The sequence below is a fragment of the Tachysurus fulvidraco genome, chromosome 19 (assembly GCF_022655615.1).
Source record: "Tachysurus fulvidraco isolate hzauxx_2018 chromosome 19, HZAU_PFXX_2.0, whole genome shotgun sequence".
NCBI lineage: Eukaryota > Metazoa > Chordata > Actinopteri > Siluriformes > Bagridae > Tachysurus > Tachysurus fulvidraco.
In genome coordinates this window covers 13,458,041-13,475,334 of record NC_062536.1, presented here as the reverse complement: position 1 = coordinate 13,475,334, position 17,294 = coordinate 13,458,041, and the positions used below count along the sequence as shown (strand labels likewise).

Sequence of the window (17,294 nt, the reverse complement as noted above, 5' to 3'; positions counted from 1 at the left end):
GAAGAAACCTTGAGAGGAACCAGACAGAAAAGGAAACCTCATCCTCATTTGGGTGACACTGGAGAGTGTGATTATAAATTGTTATAAACACCAGAGAGTGTTATTATTAATAATGTCCTTTCGACAGTTGTATACAGTCCGACAATTATGTATTGATGAGGAGATACAGTAGGTGATACTCTGTCATTTATGCATGAGGAGCAACCGCTTCTTCTGTTTTCAACAAGATGACCTTCTAAGTCCCAGGTTTTGAATTAAATACATTGAGCAATGGTGGCCTTTTAAATACTTTACTTTTATGAGTAATATTAATGATTTTTAAAATTTTAATGTTACTCAAGTAACTAAAGACAGGGATGTTCTTTTACTGTGTTTCAGTTTGCCTTTTTCTGCAGTATATACTATACAGTATAAAGTGCACACATCTGTTATAACCTTCTTTGATTTAATATTAAAAAAAGCAGCTAGCAGTTTCTTTGACTGAAGTAATACATTTCATACATAATACATCCTGATTATTGCCATGTTTAAATTAAAATTTCTGCCAAGTTATTTTGGTGGAGCAGCTCAGTTGGCTTGAGTTCGATGAATAAATGACTAATACATGCTACAGACAAAGCCTGTGAGCCCAGTCATTCCTAGACAGATGACTCTGAAGACTTTAAACAAGGACAATCTTTTTTATGTAGATGAAATATTAACAGCACCAGCTGCAGTCCTGGACACTCCTTCATACACAACGGCCAATACAAAACCAAAGGAAGTGAGCTCATGAGGCTAGTTTAGTCTTCACGCAAACCTTTGCAGACGTGGTCTACACATTAAGTACATTTGTATGTTCTAGAAATACATTCCTCATTGAAATAATATAGTATATTGTATGCAGTCATTTAAGCAACGAGCATCTGAGTGTGTGTGTGTGTGTGTGTGTGTGTGTGTGTGTGTGTGTGTGTGTGTGTGTGTGTGTGTGTGTGTGTGTGTGTGTGTGTGTGTGTCTGAGGGACATCACAAGCTGTCTGTTTTGATCGGTGTGTCACAGTTAAATAAGAATTGTATCTCTGCAGTGACAGTAGTGTAAAACTATAACCTCAAAACACAGGCACCTCTTTAGGGAAGTTCAAATATGGTTTTCAGTCTCCAGCTTGGTTTCATGTTCTCTCCAGTCTCCAGTCCTTCTCTCTCAGGAGAACCCTGTAACCTTTTCACATCCGGCTGCTGTCTCTGGGCTTTGGGGCTACTTTTATTGAGAGAAGCACACTGAGAGAACTCAACTGTGAGATTAAAAACAGCACACAGACTCTAAAGCTGTGTGACCTGGCCTCGAGCTTACAGAGTTGACCCTAATAAATACACAGCATGTGCTTTTATTCTCCTTTACACACACACACACACACACACACACAGTATAGATATACACTTGGAGGAAAAGGAGCATGGGAATCATCCTGCTAAAAAGTAAAACGAAGTAGAAAATAAATATACTTTGAGATAAACAAGAATTTAAAGGTGTAGGTTTAGGTGGTATTGCTACATGCTTTCATTTTTATCTCTGTTTACAGTAGTTTTTGATTGAGGCATTTGAGGTTTCAAAATGTAGTCCATTAAGAGTAAAGGATTAGTGTATGTAATTGTCTTCAAACCAGGATGAAAGCAGTGAATGAATAAGAGCTGCTCCTTATACAGTATAAACATTATTATATCTAAAAAAAAAACAAAAACAATAATGAGAATAAAATTCTGTATTAGTGTGCCAGCAGTGCATTAATACATCCAATTTGCATGGAAGATTTTGGATTACCAGTGCGAAGGTCATATGCTCGAATCATGGGCTGGACCCCTGAGAAGGGCCCTTAACCCTTAATTGCTCATTAAAAAAAAGAGATAACAATTTAACCATAAATGTAACTTTGTTTGCAGACTCTCATCCTTAATTCAATGTTATGAGTTATGAATTGCAGAGGATCTGACCTGGTGCTGTGTGTGTGTGTGTGTGTGTGTGTGTGTGTGTGTGTGTGTGTGTGTGTGTGTGTGTGTGTGTGTGTGTGTGTGTGTGTGTGTGTGTGTGTGTGTGTGTGTGTTCACATAGACCTGCGCAGGATGACGGCGGGCTTCATGGGCATGGCTGTGGCCATTATCCTTTTCGGCTGGATCATTGGCATGCTCGGCTGCTGCTGGGACCGAGGCCTCATGCAGTATGTGGCAGGTCTGCTCTTCCTCATGGGCGGTGAGTAACAAATAAAACACGCACACCCTTATACAATGTTGACAAGGATACCTGTCATGAGTCAATGTATATGTGATATGTTATTATGTATAAAATGTACAGCAATGTTTGTATAATAGTATATATTTGTATATAGATATAAAAATGTACCAAAAAGGAAAATGATCTAAAGTGTCAAAAGTCTCACGTAAGTAAAGTTGTTGAAAGCACTTAAACTTCTCTTTTCGCTTGTTGCTCATTGAAGCGCTTAATTACAGATTAGAGTCTGGTGACAGGTGTAGGCGTGTGGCACGGTTAATTTCATAAAAAAAAAATCACTTTCTTTTAAGTTCACAGGTTTTAAAGCACGTCTCATACTTTTGTACAGCATTGAATTAGTAATTACTGCTGCATCAGTATACACTGTTAGTTATTTAGCCACTGAAAGACTGGTTCAGGTGTCAACACATTTTAACACGGTTTGATTGATGTATTGAAAGTATGAGCCATTTTGATGCAATGACTGAAGATAAGACAGTTGTTTAGCTGGTTAACATCATAAAAATCAGCAGCTTAATACAACATAACTCTGTATATTGAACCTTTTATCACTGGGTTTGAATATTTCTTTACAATTTTTGTCCCTGGTGACATTATAGAGTGCACAGATGCACCCATGCTTTAGATTAAACTATTTAAAGGCCTTGTTCCATGTGGACCTCATTAGGTAAAAGTGCACACTGTGACCTTTCAGTGATTGACAAATTGTGATGCTGGTCACAGAGTTTTAAACAAAACTACATTGCTGTATATACGTATAAAAGAAACCTGCCAGCGTTCCATCATTAAAAAAAAAATCATCCATCATTTAGTCTTTCACTTCCTTTACATTGACCAGTTGCTTTTTCCAGTGCTCTGTGTATTGATTCTGTACAGTTCAGCTTGATAATCTAACAGGTAACCAGGCCTCTCAGAGTGTTCAGGGACTTTCTTTTCACTCTGTTACATCATATTGTTTGGCACAACCAGCCAGACATTTCCCCTGCAGGAAGGATGCTGAGGTTTTTAATGTGGATGTTGATTTTGGTAAACACAGCGGCCTCCTCTCACATCACGTCACGCTGCTTCTTCTGTATGCAGTGTGCAGCTCCAGAGCTGTGGGGAGCAAAGCAACGATGCAATTAAAATGGGTGGCATTAATGTAGTGGCCCGCTTTTGAATAATAAGGAGGCAATTAAAAAGCCAATTAAGATGCTAAGTCATAAAACCAGAAGGTTGCACTGAGGGTCAGATTACAGGGGGCTGAGCGTTCGCTGGGTCACAGCATTCTCTTAATGTGTTCCCAGTAAGAAGTTAGAGTGATTTATATATACACAGAGAGAGAGAGAGCAAGTATAATATAATTAATAAAACTATTCTGATTATTGAAACCATGCCTTTGTTTTCTGTCTTCTTGTTACATTTTGGTGTCTTTCAAATGCAAGAATATAAAATGTGTTTGATTTCATTGCTCTTTCCAAAGAGCTATGCATGGTGAATAAAATACATTTTAAATACATTTTGTTTCTTTCTCCCTTTATTTATTTATTTATTTTCAGGTACCTTCTGCATCATCTCGCTGTGCACCTGTGTAGCAGGAATTAATTTTGAGCTTTCCCGCTATCCACGCTACCTGTATGGGCTCCCGGACGACATCAGCCATGGTTACGGCTGGTCCATGTTCTGTGCCTGGGGAGGCCTGGGCCTGTCGCTCATCGCCGGCTTTTTCTGCACGCTGGCTCCCTCCGTTCAGCCGATCCCACGCTCCACCTGCCCCAAATCCCGGCAAGAAAACGGCACGGTGTGTTAAGTGGAGGCTTCTGACAAAGCCACCATGCGGCTGCGTGCTGAGTGAAAAACATACAAACAATAAGACGACTGATTATCCAAAACCATACGTTTGTTCCCCCGAGTCATTTCTGATCTCACCACTCAAACGCCATTTTGTGTGACTTTGCAAATAAGAATTTTGATCGTTCCATGACAAAAAAAAGAAGGATGAAAGTCAGTGTGTTTTTGAGATACGGAAATGGAGATACCACACAGGAAGACTTTACTTTCAGGATTATTATCTTTTTTCCCATGAGAACATTGAGAAGAGCAGCATGAAACGGCGACTAACGGAGACTTGTTCATCAGTATGTGAAAATACAGCAGCATGAAACTTGAAAGGTGTGTAAGAGTTTCTAGCTGTTCTTAGTTGTCTCTTTATTGCTAAATTGGTGCTTTTGGGGTTGCTAAAATAAATCCCTATAGTATATGTGTTTTGTGTTTGAAGAGCTACAGAACTGGATACGGTGCCAATCTATGTCTAAGGAGAGTAACAGTGCAAATGACAGCAGAAACAGTTCGGACCAATGGATTCTGTGACACAAATAGACTTAGTTCTACTGAACTGAAGCAGCACTGGATACTGGACGCAAAACACAGCCACAAGTCGTTTGGTCTGTAGAAAAGATATCAGTATGGTTAGAGAACATATGGAGGAACGGTTCCAGTATCTCCACACTGCTATATTGCAATTGTAAAGAATATTCCAGAGCAAATCATGACCATGATGGAGGTTTGGGAGAATTTCATTTCTTCCATCATCCAACAGGATCGTTTGAATATTTTTAACATGGTAGTCCACCTCTATTTTGTTTTTTTTTTATCTGCTTGATTTTTTCTGCCATTAACATGCACCAGGGATGGATGTGAGTGTATATGTGTGTATCTGTCCTTTATCTGTCCATATTGCTCTTATGGATTCATGTTTATGTGAAAGGGTGGGTTCAGATTCTGTAGAGAAAATGATGGAGGGACAACAGTGTCAGAAAAAAAGCAAATGCCGTAAACTTTCAACTCAGTAGGTTAGCTCTTTGATAAACAGAAAAAAAAGGATCAAAAAGGAAAGATGCCATATCTTGTCAGAAAAGAAGAAAGCACAGTTTTCCTAGAGACAATGACAACTCAGCATCACAGGAGCTGTCTGTGAGATGGCACTTATTCCATTTGATGAGGAAGAAGCCTTTGTTCGAAGCGAGCTTCCTGTTATTGTAACGCCCCATTTTAACGGGCTCATTAAAAAGACAGTGTTTGCATGCTTCTTAATTACAAGAGACATTAGTGACAGAAGAAATCGTTGCACCTTCTTCAGAAAAAGCTTCTGAATTGAGGCGAGAGTGGCCATCATATAAAGCACAAGCTTAATGCAACCTATATGGCCCTGAACACTGTTGGGCCCTTACTCCAATCCGGATCAAGCCGTGATGCTCACATTCATCATCTTGCATTGCATTCGATTTCATTTTCCTCAGTATCAATTATTAACATCCTTAGAGAACCATGTAGTGTATCTAAAAAGCTCAATCCCATCTCAGAGAAGGTGTCCTCAGTCTCAGGCTGGCCTAATTGTATTGTGCCACTGTTTTTGGAGTCTCTCATGTCTAGAATCAATCTGAAATGCTAGGTTATGTTCCCTCAGTCAGTAATAATAGGACTTATGCAGACCTGCCAACCCTCAAGAAGAAGAGGAAGAAGAAAAGGGTTAGGGTTAGGGTTTTTTAAAAAAAAGCAGTCTGTCCTCTTCTAGGTGACACCAGATTAGTGAATAGGAGTCATTACTCTTATAATATTTACTATAAAATCTAACAGTACAGAGTGTGTTGACTGGACCTTCAATCTGAGGGTCGTTATTGATATCAGGTCCTAACTTTAAAAAAATGTAAAGTTTTTTTTCAGCAGAAAGTCTCAGTAAAAGAAATGTTGGTGCAGCAACATTTAATAATAGTAATGAACTCGAAGCTTTGTCTGTAAACTTGATTGAAGGTGAGGATGACACATTTTTTATGCAAGAAATCAAGAGAGGAAAAATTTCATACTAAATATTAATCAGATGAGATCAGGTGGAAGTTAATGTCAGGAGAGAGTCCAAAACCTACACAACTAGTCAATCATTTCAGAGATATATATAGAGTAAAAAAGACAGGTTTGGGTGATATTTCGTGTCCTGGTGCACTTTGATGTGAAAATACCTACACAAATTGCATAAATGTTGGCAGGTCTGCTAATGCAGGTGAACAAAAACGTGGTAGAACTTGGGTAGTTTTGGTCTTCGTTCATCTGAGCTCTGTGGTCTGGAATGTAAAGAGATTTGGATGCAAAATGTTAACACAGTTAGCTATGAAATTCCATTAGGCCAACCTATAGGACCCAGATGGAAACCCATGTCCCTGATTACTAGCTTCTCACAACTGCAATGATGTATGGAAATCTGGTCTCAAAGGAAAATTGTATAAGCCCATCTGGTCTTATATAAGATGGTGTTCCTGGATACACTTGAAAGGAAAAAATATTTAGGCTATTTCAGTCTGCGAGGATTACGCAACCAGGCATTGATATAAACGGGGTCGCATCCGTTCCTCACTGGTGAAAAGCTTTTTCCCATAATTTCTTATCCGGAGGCTGCAGGCCAGCACCACTACATCTGCTTTATCATAGCGAGAAAACATACATCATACATCAGACAAATCTCATTTTTCATGAACGTCAGTGACTTTTCTTTTTAAAAAAGCATGTAGTCAGTATAGCTGCACATGACATTGGGTTCAAGTGAATTAAACAATTAGTTAAATGTGGACATTTCAGACGCTTAACACAAATCAGGCCAATGTATCTCTACAACCCAAAGTTAATCATTTTCAGTACATTTATTGCAGAAGGTAATATTTCTGATTCTACTTTACTGAAGCAACTATTTTATTAAAAAGAGAAATATTCAGGCATTATGGGACATTCAGATCAAAGCTGTGTTTATTAAACCAACATGGGAAAAGAATCTTTAGACATATCATGTCATCACTCCATCCAACTAATGTCTGTGTTTACATGAAAGCAGCCAAACATGCGTATTGTGTCTTTTTGTTTAAAGAACAAGCATTTGGATGTTTGGGTATAACATTTTGAGTGAGTGGGAATATATTTTTTTCCTCCGTGTTGTAAAATAGTAGCAGGATAACAGAAACTGCAACTTTCATTTTTATGAGAATTACAAATCTATGGACTTATCGAATTTTTTTCATCAGTAATGTGTCTGTTGCATAAATCCAAAAAATGTACAAAAAATGAAGAAAAAAAAATCCTGAAATGTTAAAACTGTGGAATGTAAAACCATAAAATAAAATGTCATTGGTGTGTTTATTTGTATGGACTGTTCCCTTTACACATTGCAAAGTGCACAGTGGTAACTCCTGGAAACTCCTGTCACGTGCGCTGTGCAAGAAATCAGTCAAACTCTTGAAAAGTTATAAATTAGCTTAACATTTAATCAATGTTTATTCTTTTTATGTCTCTATTTGGATAAGCAACGCAAGTCTTAGAACAGATGGATGAGACATGAACCGTAATTAGTTCTACATATTGGCATGCATGACATTCATAAAGTCAAATATTGAAGAGCTTCTTTTTTTTTTTTGAACAGCTGTCATAACAAAAAAAATCACCTCAGGCTTTGTCCCAGAATTATCACAACAACGACAACAGTTGTCGTCATCGCTGCTGTTATTCATGCAACATGAAAATAATAGTATATCTAATCGTATATCTAAATATATCTAATGTATAAATGTTTTGTTGATGAGAGTGGACTAAGGAGAGACAGACTGGTATACACCGACAAAACGTCTATAGAAACTCAAATAACCACTCTTTGCAAATGTGGTGAGCAAAAAAAGCATCTCACAATACACAACACACACAACCTAGCGGTAGATGAGCTGCAATGACAGAAATCCACATCAGGTTTGTCTCCTGTTAGCCAAGAACAAGAACCTGAGGCTGCAGAATTAAATAGTACGTCTATTTAAAAATAAATGAAAAGACAGACAGATAGACATAGATAGATAGATAGATAGATAGATAGATAGATAGATAGATAGATAGATAGATAGATAGATAGATAGATAGATAGATAGATAGATAGATAGATAGATAGATAGATAGATAGATGATAAATTGAATACACTATAGAATTTTGTTTTGTTGTGTCAGTAATTGACAGCATTGTATCAGCATGGGACATGTTGAGTTTATTATACACATTGTTTATTATACATTGGTTATCCTCATTGTGTCATTATCCAGTCACAAAGTTGCTTTAGCTGAAGGGATAATGATACCTGAACAATGGATAGTACTTGACATAAAAAAAAATCATATAATAATCTACCTATTGATGACTAAATGTGAATGTTTTGTTCTCTACATTGGTTTTTAGCTTATATTAATTATTGTGTTTTAGATTATACACAATTGAGTCCCATTGAGTATGTGTTCTGGAACGCAGCCTTGAATTTCTGTTACACAGAGGACACATGTGTTGTTAAATGTCCTTCGGCATTCAATAGATTTATTTAAAAAGCTTCATTTCAGAAATTTTAGGTTCAAACTTTCAGCAAATAAAATTTCATACAATTTTCACATTGCGATTAGTAACGTGTCACGTAAAATGCTGCTTTAATGAGAAACTGGAAAATGGAGAATATGAGTTGAAATCCTGTTCAATGACAAAGTACACAGCTGTAGAATAAAGTAACTAAAACACTCATTTAAAGGGAAGACGAGGGGGGGAAATAAACCCTTAGGCTAATGAATTCTTCATGAAAGCTTTTAGAAGAAGGGCATGACTGTGAATTGCCGCTGCTGATTATGAAGAGACGGCTCTTGATTTGTGGCCCAGAGTGCCAAGGTGACAGAGGGCCATCTTCCAAGCCTGAGCAATTGCCCTGCATTTCATTACCTATTTCTTTCTCTCAGACATGCTTTCTAGGCTATGAAACATGCCCTTAAGTTAATACTATTGACAGCCCAACACTGCAAAAATGAATAGCTGAAGAATCTTTGTACTTCAGGCACTCGTTAATGTAGTTTTTATACTATGAAGGCCTTAATTTATTAAATGAACACATATTTAAAAAGTGTTCATGTCAATGGGAACTGCATGTAGAATTAAATGCACAGTGCGGTTACTGTACAGCTGGTAGTTTTTCTGTATGTTGACTGTGTTTGATCAGATGTGGTGTGCTCAGACCATCAAGATAAATAGAGAAGAAGCCTTTATTAGTTTGTCACATACATTACAGCACAGTGAAATGATTTTTGTCATATCCCAGCTTTTGTTAGGAAGTTGGGGACATATCACATGTTCAGCCGTGTATGTAGCACCCTGAAGCAGAGAGGGTTAAGGGCCTTGCTCATGGGTCCAAAACTTGGCAGCTTGGTTACCTTTAACACACAGAAATACACAGAGAACTGAAAAACCAAAAGGTTTAGCACTAGGTCAAGTTAAACAAATGTGTGAAGCAATAGTCTGGAAATTATAAGGTTTACAACTAGTTCATAATATCTATCCATCCATCCATCCATTTTCTGTAGTGCTTATCCTACTTAAAGCCTGGTGTCTATCCCAGGGGACACAGGGCACAGGATTGATGCCACCCTGAATGGGGTCCCAAACCATCACAGGGCACAATACCCACAAACACATACATTCAATCACTGCAGATATTTTAGAGATGCCAATCTGCCTACAACACACGTCTTTGGACTATCGGATGAAACTAAAGTGGCTGGAAGAAATCCCTGAACCATGGGAAGAACATGCAAACTCCACACACAGAGCAGAGGCAGGAATCGAAACCCCAACCCTGGCATTGCTGAAAACAAGAAAAATTACTATATACATGAAACATTAACTTAATAGGCTGCAGGTAAACTGCATGTGAATTTCAACCTGGAATTTCACTTCCATTCATTTTAAACAGAAAGCTTATAAGTGCTAAGTGTATAATAATGTAGGAGAGTGAGAATAGGTGAGACCTGCAGTCCAGGCCTGGGGAAAAAAGTTGAAATGGGAGTCCAAAATGGGAAATGGGAAATGGGAACTTTAAGTAAAGCACAAGCAGGAGCCGTATAGGGGTGACCAACCAGTCAAAAGACATCACTATAATATTGCTTCCATTCTCATTATACTGACTATATACAGTATAATTCTGTCTGGATGAAAAAATAATAACCTATTTTCTGGTTTCCCCATTCTCTATGATTCAAGACTTAATGAATACTAAGACAAGAATAAAAGAAATGCTGCATGGCACATAAAGAGACATTTTCACTTGATGCTACTGTAAATAGACAAAAACCAAAAAAGGAATGTTTCACAGTTTCATAAGTCTACACCAAGAGCATTTAAGTTATATACAAGAATAAGAAAAGCACTTTTATTTGATTACATGACAGGCTGTTTTATTCACATCCTGCATTGTAGACAGACATCACTCACATTGTGAGGCCCTGATGGAGATAGTGGAGAGACTTTTGTGCTGTGTATCTTTGAAGATGTTGCATAGAAAAAGCCATTTCAAGGAGTAAACAAATAAAAGACCACCATTTACCAGATGCCGTTATCCAGAGCAATTAAAAAGCTGTGCTCACAGGCCTCGCAGTGGCAACTTGGTGAACCTGAGATTTGAACTCACAACCTTCCAGTTTGTAATCCAATGCCTTAATCAATAGGCTACCACATTCTACAGTGCCACATCACCAAGTTGAGTGCTGAGCATTGAGGTTTCTTGGCTATACATTCCACCAGTACATTATGTAATAAAGCACAATCACTTTTGTACTCAAAATCCCACAAAGCAACTGTTATGTATGATATGGTAGTAATATAATGATGATTTTGTGATGATGAATTAGGTTTTGTGAAGATTGATGTGCATGGAAGCTTTCAGGTAGATGACGATTGCAGATAGAAATGTTTGCAGCGACCAAAAGGTTTTCCAATGATTATCTACATCCCTGATCTCTACTAAAAACCTGTGGTTTTAACTGAAGAAGCCAACCCACTTAAATGATTATTTATTAAAGCAGCTTCAACTGTTTTAATGTACTAAAAGCTTCCTGTTCATGTGTCTCAAATCTTTTCAAACATAACAGGAAGAGCCTATGTGCAGGCTGTTAGTTGTGGGGTACCAATAATTTGGTTTTGTGCATTGACAATCATTTTGTAGATAAATGTACATTTTATTTTATTTACATTCATTTCCAAATATGTGTATGTGTATTTATTAGCATTGTTTACTATGGCTTGTATATGTGCTGCATCATATCTACATATATAAATAATAGTATTACCTTTGAACCTATTTAAATGAAATGTATAATACAAACTATATATTTATGTCTTTTTCTCATCAAGGAGCTAAAATACAATGGAAATGTTACGTTTTAAAAATGCATCAAGAAGCGTTTTTCTTTTTCTTTATCACAGGTCAATATCCACCAAATGGATTAGAGACATATTTAGAGTAATGGATATAATAGACTATACAATTCAGTAGCACACTACAATTGTCTCTCACAGAGGCAGAAATTGTGCTTCATCATCCTGTAATGTGTAAGTGAAGGAGTGTGTGTCTTCTGCACCTGGTGTCTGTGCTCCATTATCAACCAGTCCACCATGCCACCAAGTCCTACAGAGGACTCGGTCTGGACTCCCAGTACAAATATCTGCTGACAAATAACAAAAGAAATCAGATTTTGGCAATGATTCAATCAGTGTGCACTTAAATAATCAGATGATAGAAAAATTCCAAATCTATATAAGTGTCAGTAATCTGTTTTTGTCAGTAATCTGTTTTAACCTGTTTGAATCAGTTAGGCTATGACAAAGTTATCTGTGGTATTTCTAATGCATATGATAAAGGTCTAGGTCTAATCTTAAGTTGTTACCAGAATAAACATTTCAAACAGATAGTGTCTTGTGCATAGCTCACTATAGTGTTTAATCATTCAGAGAGCAAATTCCCATGTTTTTAAAACCTCTTTCTATTCCGCCAGTACTATAAACAGATTAATTATTTTATCACCCCGAGTCTGTTATAAGATTAATCAGGACACAGTCAGGTTCCTGTATATAGAGTATCATGTCTCTTTTCTGTCTTCAGCTGCTGGTAAGCAGGAAGATGGGAAAGGGGAGGGGTGTGAGCCCCCTGCTGGGCAAACAATTCACACCTCTCCACAATAACACTGGTACACAGATAAACAGACATATAAACTTAAGCTTATTAATATTAAAACAATGTACACAACTGGCACAATAAAATCTAACCTTTAAAAACCTAGTACACACCTCCATATCAGGCAGAAATTCCTCTTTTTTACCTTTGGTATAAAGAGTCAATAAAATGCTAGCTGTCCTTGTATTGCTAGAGAAAAGAACCCTAATGCCATGTGCACTGTATTTCACACTCCTTCAGAGTATTAATTACATTGAATTGTGGCACAGATTCCTCTTCATAGCACCCGAGTCCTGCACTCCAGTAACTTCCGCTAGATGAGAGCCTTTGGCTGGGACTCAGAAACCTCAGCATGAGCAACTAATGCACTCCTGACATACAGGAAGTGCTGCCTCCTCACTCAAATTATGCTAGTTCTCTGGCAGGGGCAGTGAGAGTATTTAAAGTGCTCTGGTGAAGAGGGATGTGTTCATGTGTGATTTTATTCTCTGCTCCATTTTTCTCACCCATGTGCTAGTTTTTGGTCTTGATGCAGTTACAAAGAAACACTCAAATATGCACAAAAAGAAGTTTTAGACCGAATAAAACGCAAAGCACTGGGTTCAGACATGATACAGCTGATATATGATTTCACCGATTAAAAAGTATTAAGATAGAACGGGCATTACAGTGGAATTCTTTTCTTCACATACCCCAACTGAGGAGGTTGGGGTCAGAGTGCAGGGGCAGCTATGATACAGCACCCCTGGAACAGGAATGGTTGAGGGTCCAGCAGTGCCAGCTTGGGCCTTGAACACCAATCCTCCGATCAACACCCAGAGACATAACCAGTTGAGCCACTACTGCTCCTAGGGTTTTTGCATATCCCAGGTTATTATGAGGTCAGAGCGCAGGGAGCAGGTGAGGTTGGACCATCATGTCCTCACGTTGTAATGCACGACCTGCTCAGTCTCTGAGCCACTGGAATTGACTTTTTGGTGTTTGATTTGTCTGTTTAATAAGTAATTGTGTGCACATCCCACCTTCTGGCAGGTGCAGGACAAAAGAAACTGCTAAAGTAAAAAAAGTAATGTCCGCAAAACTATATTTATTAATTTGTTAAAAAGCAACGTTTCGACCCTTCTGGGTCTTCTTCTGATTTGTCGGTTTAACCTGTGCATACATTCAATCTTTACTTGAGAAGTATATCAGGGAGTTCTCTGGAACACAGTTGTTTAGAGTGACTCACTGCAAGCGATGCAGGACATGATTGCACACCAAAGGCATGAAAAATGTGCATATTTTTTCATAAAAACTTCCTTCTTATCCCGTCGTGGAACTCAATTTAGCCATGGATGTACTCCTGCTACTATGAATTTTTTTAAATTATTAACTAACATCAAACATGATCTCTCTCTGTCTTAGCTCACATTAGTTCCTTACATATAAGCTAGTAGGTCAGACATACTACCTAGCTAGAAAGAGCACTTGAGCAAAGTGTTCGTATTAGCTCCGAATAAAATTACGTATTTGTTTATATCGAAGAAAATTTGAACAAATAATTTCATTAGACATGATCATGGGCAGGTGCAAACCATCTGTGAGAGCAGGTGGAAGAGATTAAAAATTAGTCCAGCACAACAGCTTCAGTTCAGTAGGGATGAATGCTGGTCTTCCAAAAGATACTCTGTCCTTTGGTGTTTTGATGGTGGTGAAGAAGATACCCAACACACTGCTCCAAAATATCCCAGAGGTTTTTAGCTGGATTGAGAAAGGTTGATCGTAAAAGATTAGAGCATCATTAAATCATTATTATCCTAATGGGGGTGGTGTCTTCTTATAGAAGACCACACGCATCAGGACTGAACTGAGAGTATTAACTATGTACTATTAATATCCTAGCTAAAAATAACCAGGAACCTGCAATTTTGGAGAAGTCTGTCCCTAATACATCCCACCACATGACAGGAGCCATTGTAACAAGATAAGCAATATTAGCCACTTCACCTGCCAGTGGTTTTGAGGTTATGGCTGATCAGAACCTACCCGAAATGTTAACTTCTTTCACTGATATTTTCACTTTGGTTTTCTACATTACCCACAATGCTGTTTGACTACCTGCTGATAGTAATGCCAGTGGCTTGTGGAGAAACCTGACTGTTATTGCTTGTGTGTGAGATCACTGAACAATTTTCTCCTTTTAAACTCCACTGTAACTGTGCTGTCGACGTCCTCCTGTGACATCAGCGTAGCACACAACCAGTCGTGCTGCTTTCGATTTAACTCTGAAGTAGGAAGCCTGAACTCAGAATTACATCATTTTGATCCTCCTGCCTTTGAGCTACTAAGTGGGGGGGAAACCCGTACACTTCCATCTTTGTCATTTGGTAGCAACAGTCTAGCCAGCTAACACAGCGATGAGTGTTTTCATCAGCAATGTTGGATTCAACAAGCCTATAGATCTGTATGTTTACTGATTAAAGCAAACACCAGTACATACAGCAAGTAAACAAATTCTACTACTGATACTGTCTCATGCTGAACTTCTTAAATTCTTGAAGTTTTCTTTGGTTATAAATTACAGGTTTCAATCTAAAGCAGCATAACTTCTCACTGGAACATCAAAATTCAGAACCAGCCAATAAACCAGGATCAGAATAGCTGAACACAACACTTTCAATAATAAAAAAACATTTCAATAAAAAGACATTTAATATTTCAGGGTGGAGCCTTCCTTTAATCTTGGTGCAGGAGAAAAAGTGATGTACGCTTTATTCTGTGGCTACAGGATAAAAAGTTTCAACATCGGCTTCATATTTCATCTTTTTATTAAAGATTGTTGTCTTTTTCTTTCAAACCTGCAGAGATACAATTCCTTCTGATGCTTCATTTGAACTTTTCTTATTTTTTTTTTTATCACTGAGTAAAACCAATATTTAAATTGTACTGGTTTATCTTAAGATTTAATTTAATCACTGCTCTTGAATACTGCTGGATACTGAACAGTTGGCAAGAACCTACATACGTGATACAGAATTAAGACTGTTAAAAGAAAATGGGCAGAAGTAGAGAGTGAGTGCATTTTTTATGACCTCTGATGAGGGGGGAGAGAAAAGCTCTGATGCCTATTAGTGCTGCTATCCCAGCTTTCATTAGCAACATGGCCAGATTATCTGTCTACTATAAGGAAAAACAATCAATCACTTTCCTGTTATCTTTTCTGACAATCTTAAAATGGTCTTCAGAGTGAGTCAAATTAACAACTTAACAATTTTCATTGCACTAAATCACCGAAACACAGCTTGTACCTCTAAGTTTTCTCCTGTCTGACACCCATGGGTGCAAAGAACACACTCAAGTGCTTTTCTCAGTGACGAATTGAGACGCATGATGATTTTGTACCTTCCGACATGTTGCTTCATGGGTGAATATATATTCTAAAAACGCACACGGATATCATGATGTCCTTTTCAAGTAATGACAGCTATGTAAATCACCACACGGTGGTGCTCCATCTGCTACGCCTTCCCTTTGTTCAAAGGGCTCTTACAGCTTGCTTGTTCTTTAAAACAGAGGTTTGCGCCTTTTCTCTGTGCAACGCACGGCCCTCTGATACAGAGGTTAGGTCCAGAGTTGCAGCTGGAAAGCCACTTTCCCATCCTGGTACCAGTCAGCTGGTAAGAGGGTTATGAACAAGTACCTGAAAGGCCACATGTAGAAAAAAGGGAGTGTGATTGAGGACATATCCTGGTGGCTTTTTAAGGCATGGTGTGTAAGCTGTAACCACGCTCAGCATTAACTTCTCACTTCTAAAAGGCCTCTTTACTAAAACCTGAAGAAAGGATCGGAGTTAAAGGCTCACCATTCAATGAAAAAAAGTTTAGATTTGTTGGATCTTTGCTTCATTTCTTTGAATGTCAGTTTTAAATGTTCGTAAGAAAGGGCTTCTTGGTTGTGCACACAGACAGAGAATGGGTACTTATTTGATACAGATTTAAAGCTTTTAAATGTTTCAATGGAATATTTTTAGTACTATAATCCATTCACTTTCAGAATTTCCACATGGACATATATCATCATCATCATCATCATCAAATTCCTTACTCAACTCTCATCAACAGTGCTTTGTTCAAGAACTTCCTTGCTTATGCTGGGATAAGAGCATTTAGGCAACTTGAACCGAAATTCTAAACTGAGGAAAATGAAACCAAGAGTTAAAATGAGTTAAAATGAGCTCAAAAGTCCATAAAGTGGCAGGAAAAAAGAATACATAATCCCATAATTACTCTGTTAACAGGTTTGTATTTTCATTTTTATTCATCTTGCTGTGTGTGTTGGGTTTTCTCAGAGTAACGGAAGGGGGATTCAGTGTCTCAGTCCCTAGTGGCGGTCCAGTCCAGCACTCTGCAGCAGGTCTGTGGGGGGCTGAGCCGAGGCTCTGAATGCTGTCTGGAAACCTGGTGGGGGAGAATGGAACTGGCTGACAGCACTGGCAGTGCCTGGGGGCAGGTAAGGTGCCCAGCTGGCTCTGTGGAGAGACATCTGGGCATTAAAGGGTGTACTGTGTGAGGGCTGAGGGGGTACTGTGGAGCCAGAGGGTACGTCCATCTCTGTCAGGGCCTGCAGGGATTTTAGCCAATGTGGGGGACTTTCGTCCTGAAGAGAGTCCAGACAGTTGGCCGAGGTTGCTGGGACACCTGCAGAAATGAACAGCAAATAAACAACAAAGGAAACATTAGCAATCTTTTGTATCTATACATTTTCAAATCTACTCAGAATGCAGGAACATTTGTAAAGCTCTTGAATATACTGAGTAGCTATTAAAGGATTATTCAACATGGAAACACAATGATACATTATACATTTGTTCGGTGTAAAGAAGTTGAAACATTCCATACTCAAAGCTTTGGCTGCGAATCATTAATTTTAAACCTCTTCTGGATGATAGATGATGCCCAGCAGCACCCACCAACACTCAGACAACAGACGTGACTTCCATGCTGATCATTCTCTTT

At 38.3% G+C, this 17,294-nt stretch overlaps 2 protein-coding genes across 8 annotated transcripts in view; one reads left to right on the top strand and one right to left on the bottom strand.

The window, feature by feature from the left end:
- The window catches only part of tmem178bb (transmembrane protein 178Bb), a 94,260-nt gene extending 86,837 nt beyond the window's left edge, over positions 1-7,423 (top strand). Inside the window, exons 4-5 of the mRNA XM_027150956.2 lie at positions 2,087-2,224; positions 3,802-7,423. Of these exons, the coding sequence (XP_027006757.1) occupies positions 2,087-2,224; positions 3,802-4,052 (389 nt within the window). The 3' untranslated portion in view covers positions 4,053-7,423. The remainder of the gene's footprint in view (positions 1-2,086; positions 2,225-3,801) is intronic.
- A 7,666-nt stretch (positions 7,424-15,089) lies between these two features.
- cnot4b (CCR4-NOT transcription complex, subunit 4b) overlaps positions 15,090-17,294 on the bottom strand; it is a 25,278-nt gene continuing 23,073 nt past the window's right edge. For all 7 annotated transcript variants that reach the window (XM_027151707.2, XM_027151705.2, XM_027151703.2 and 4 more), the window contains one exon: positions 15,090-16,976. In XM_027151707.2, coding sequence (XP_027007508.2) covers positions 16,660-16,976 — 317 coding nt within the window. In that variant the 3' untranslated portion in view covers positions 15,090-16,659. The remainder of the gene's footprint in view (positions 16,977-17,294) is intronic.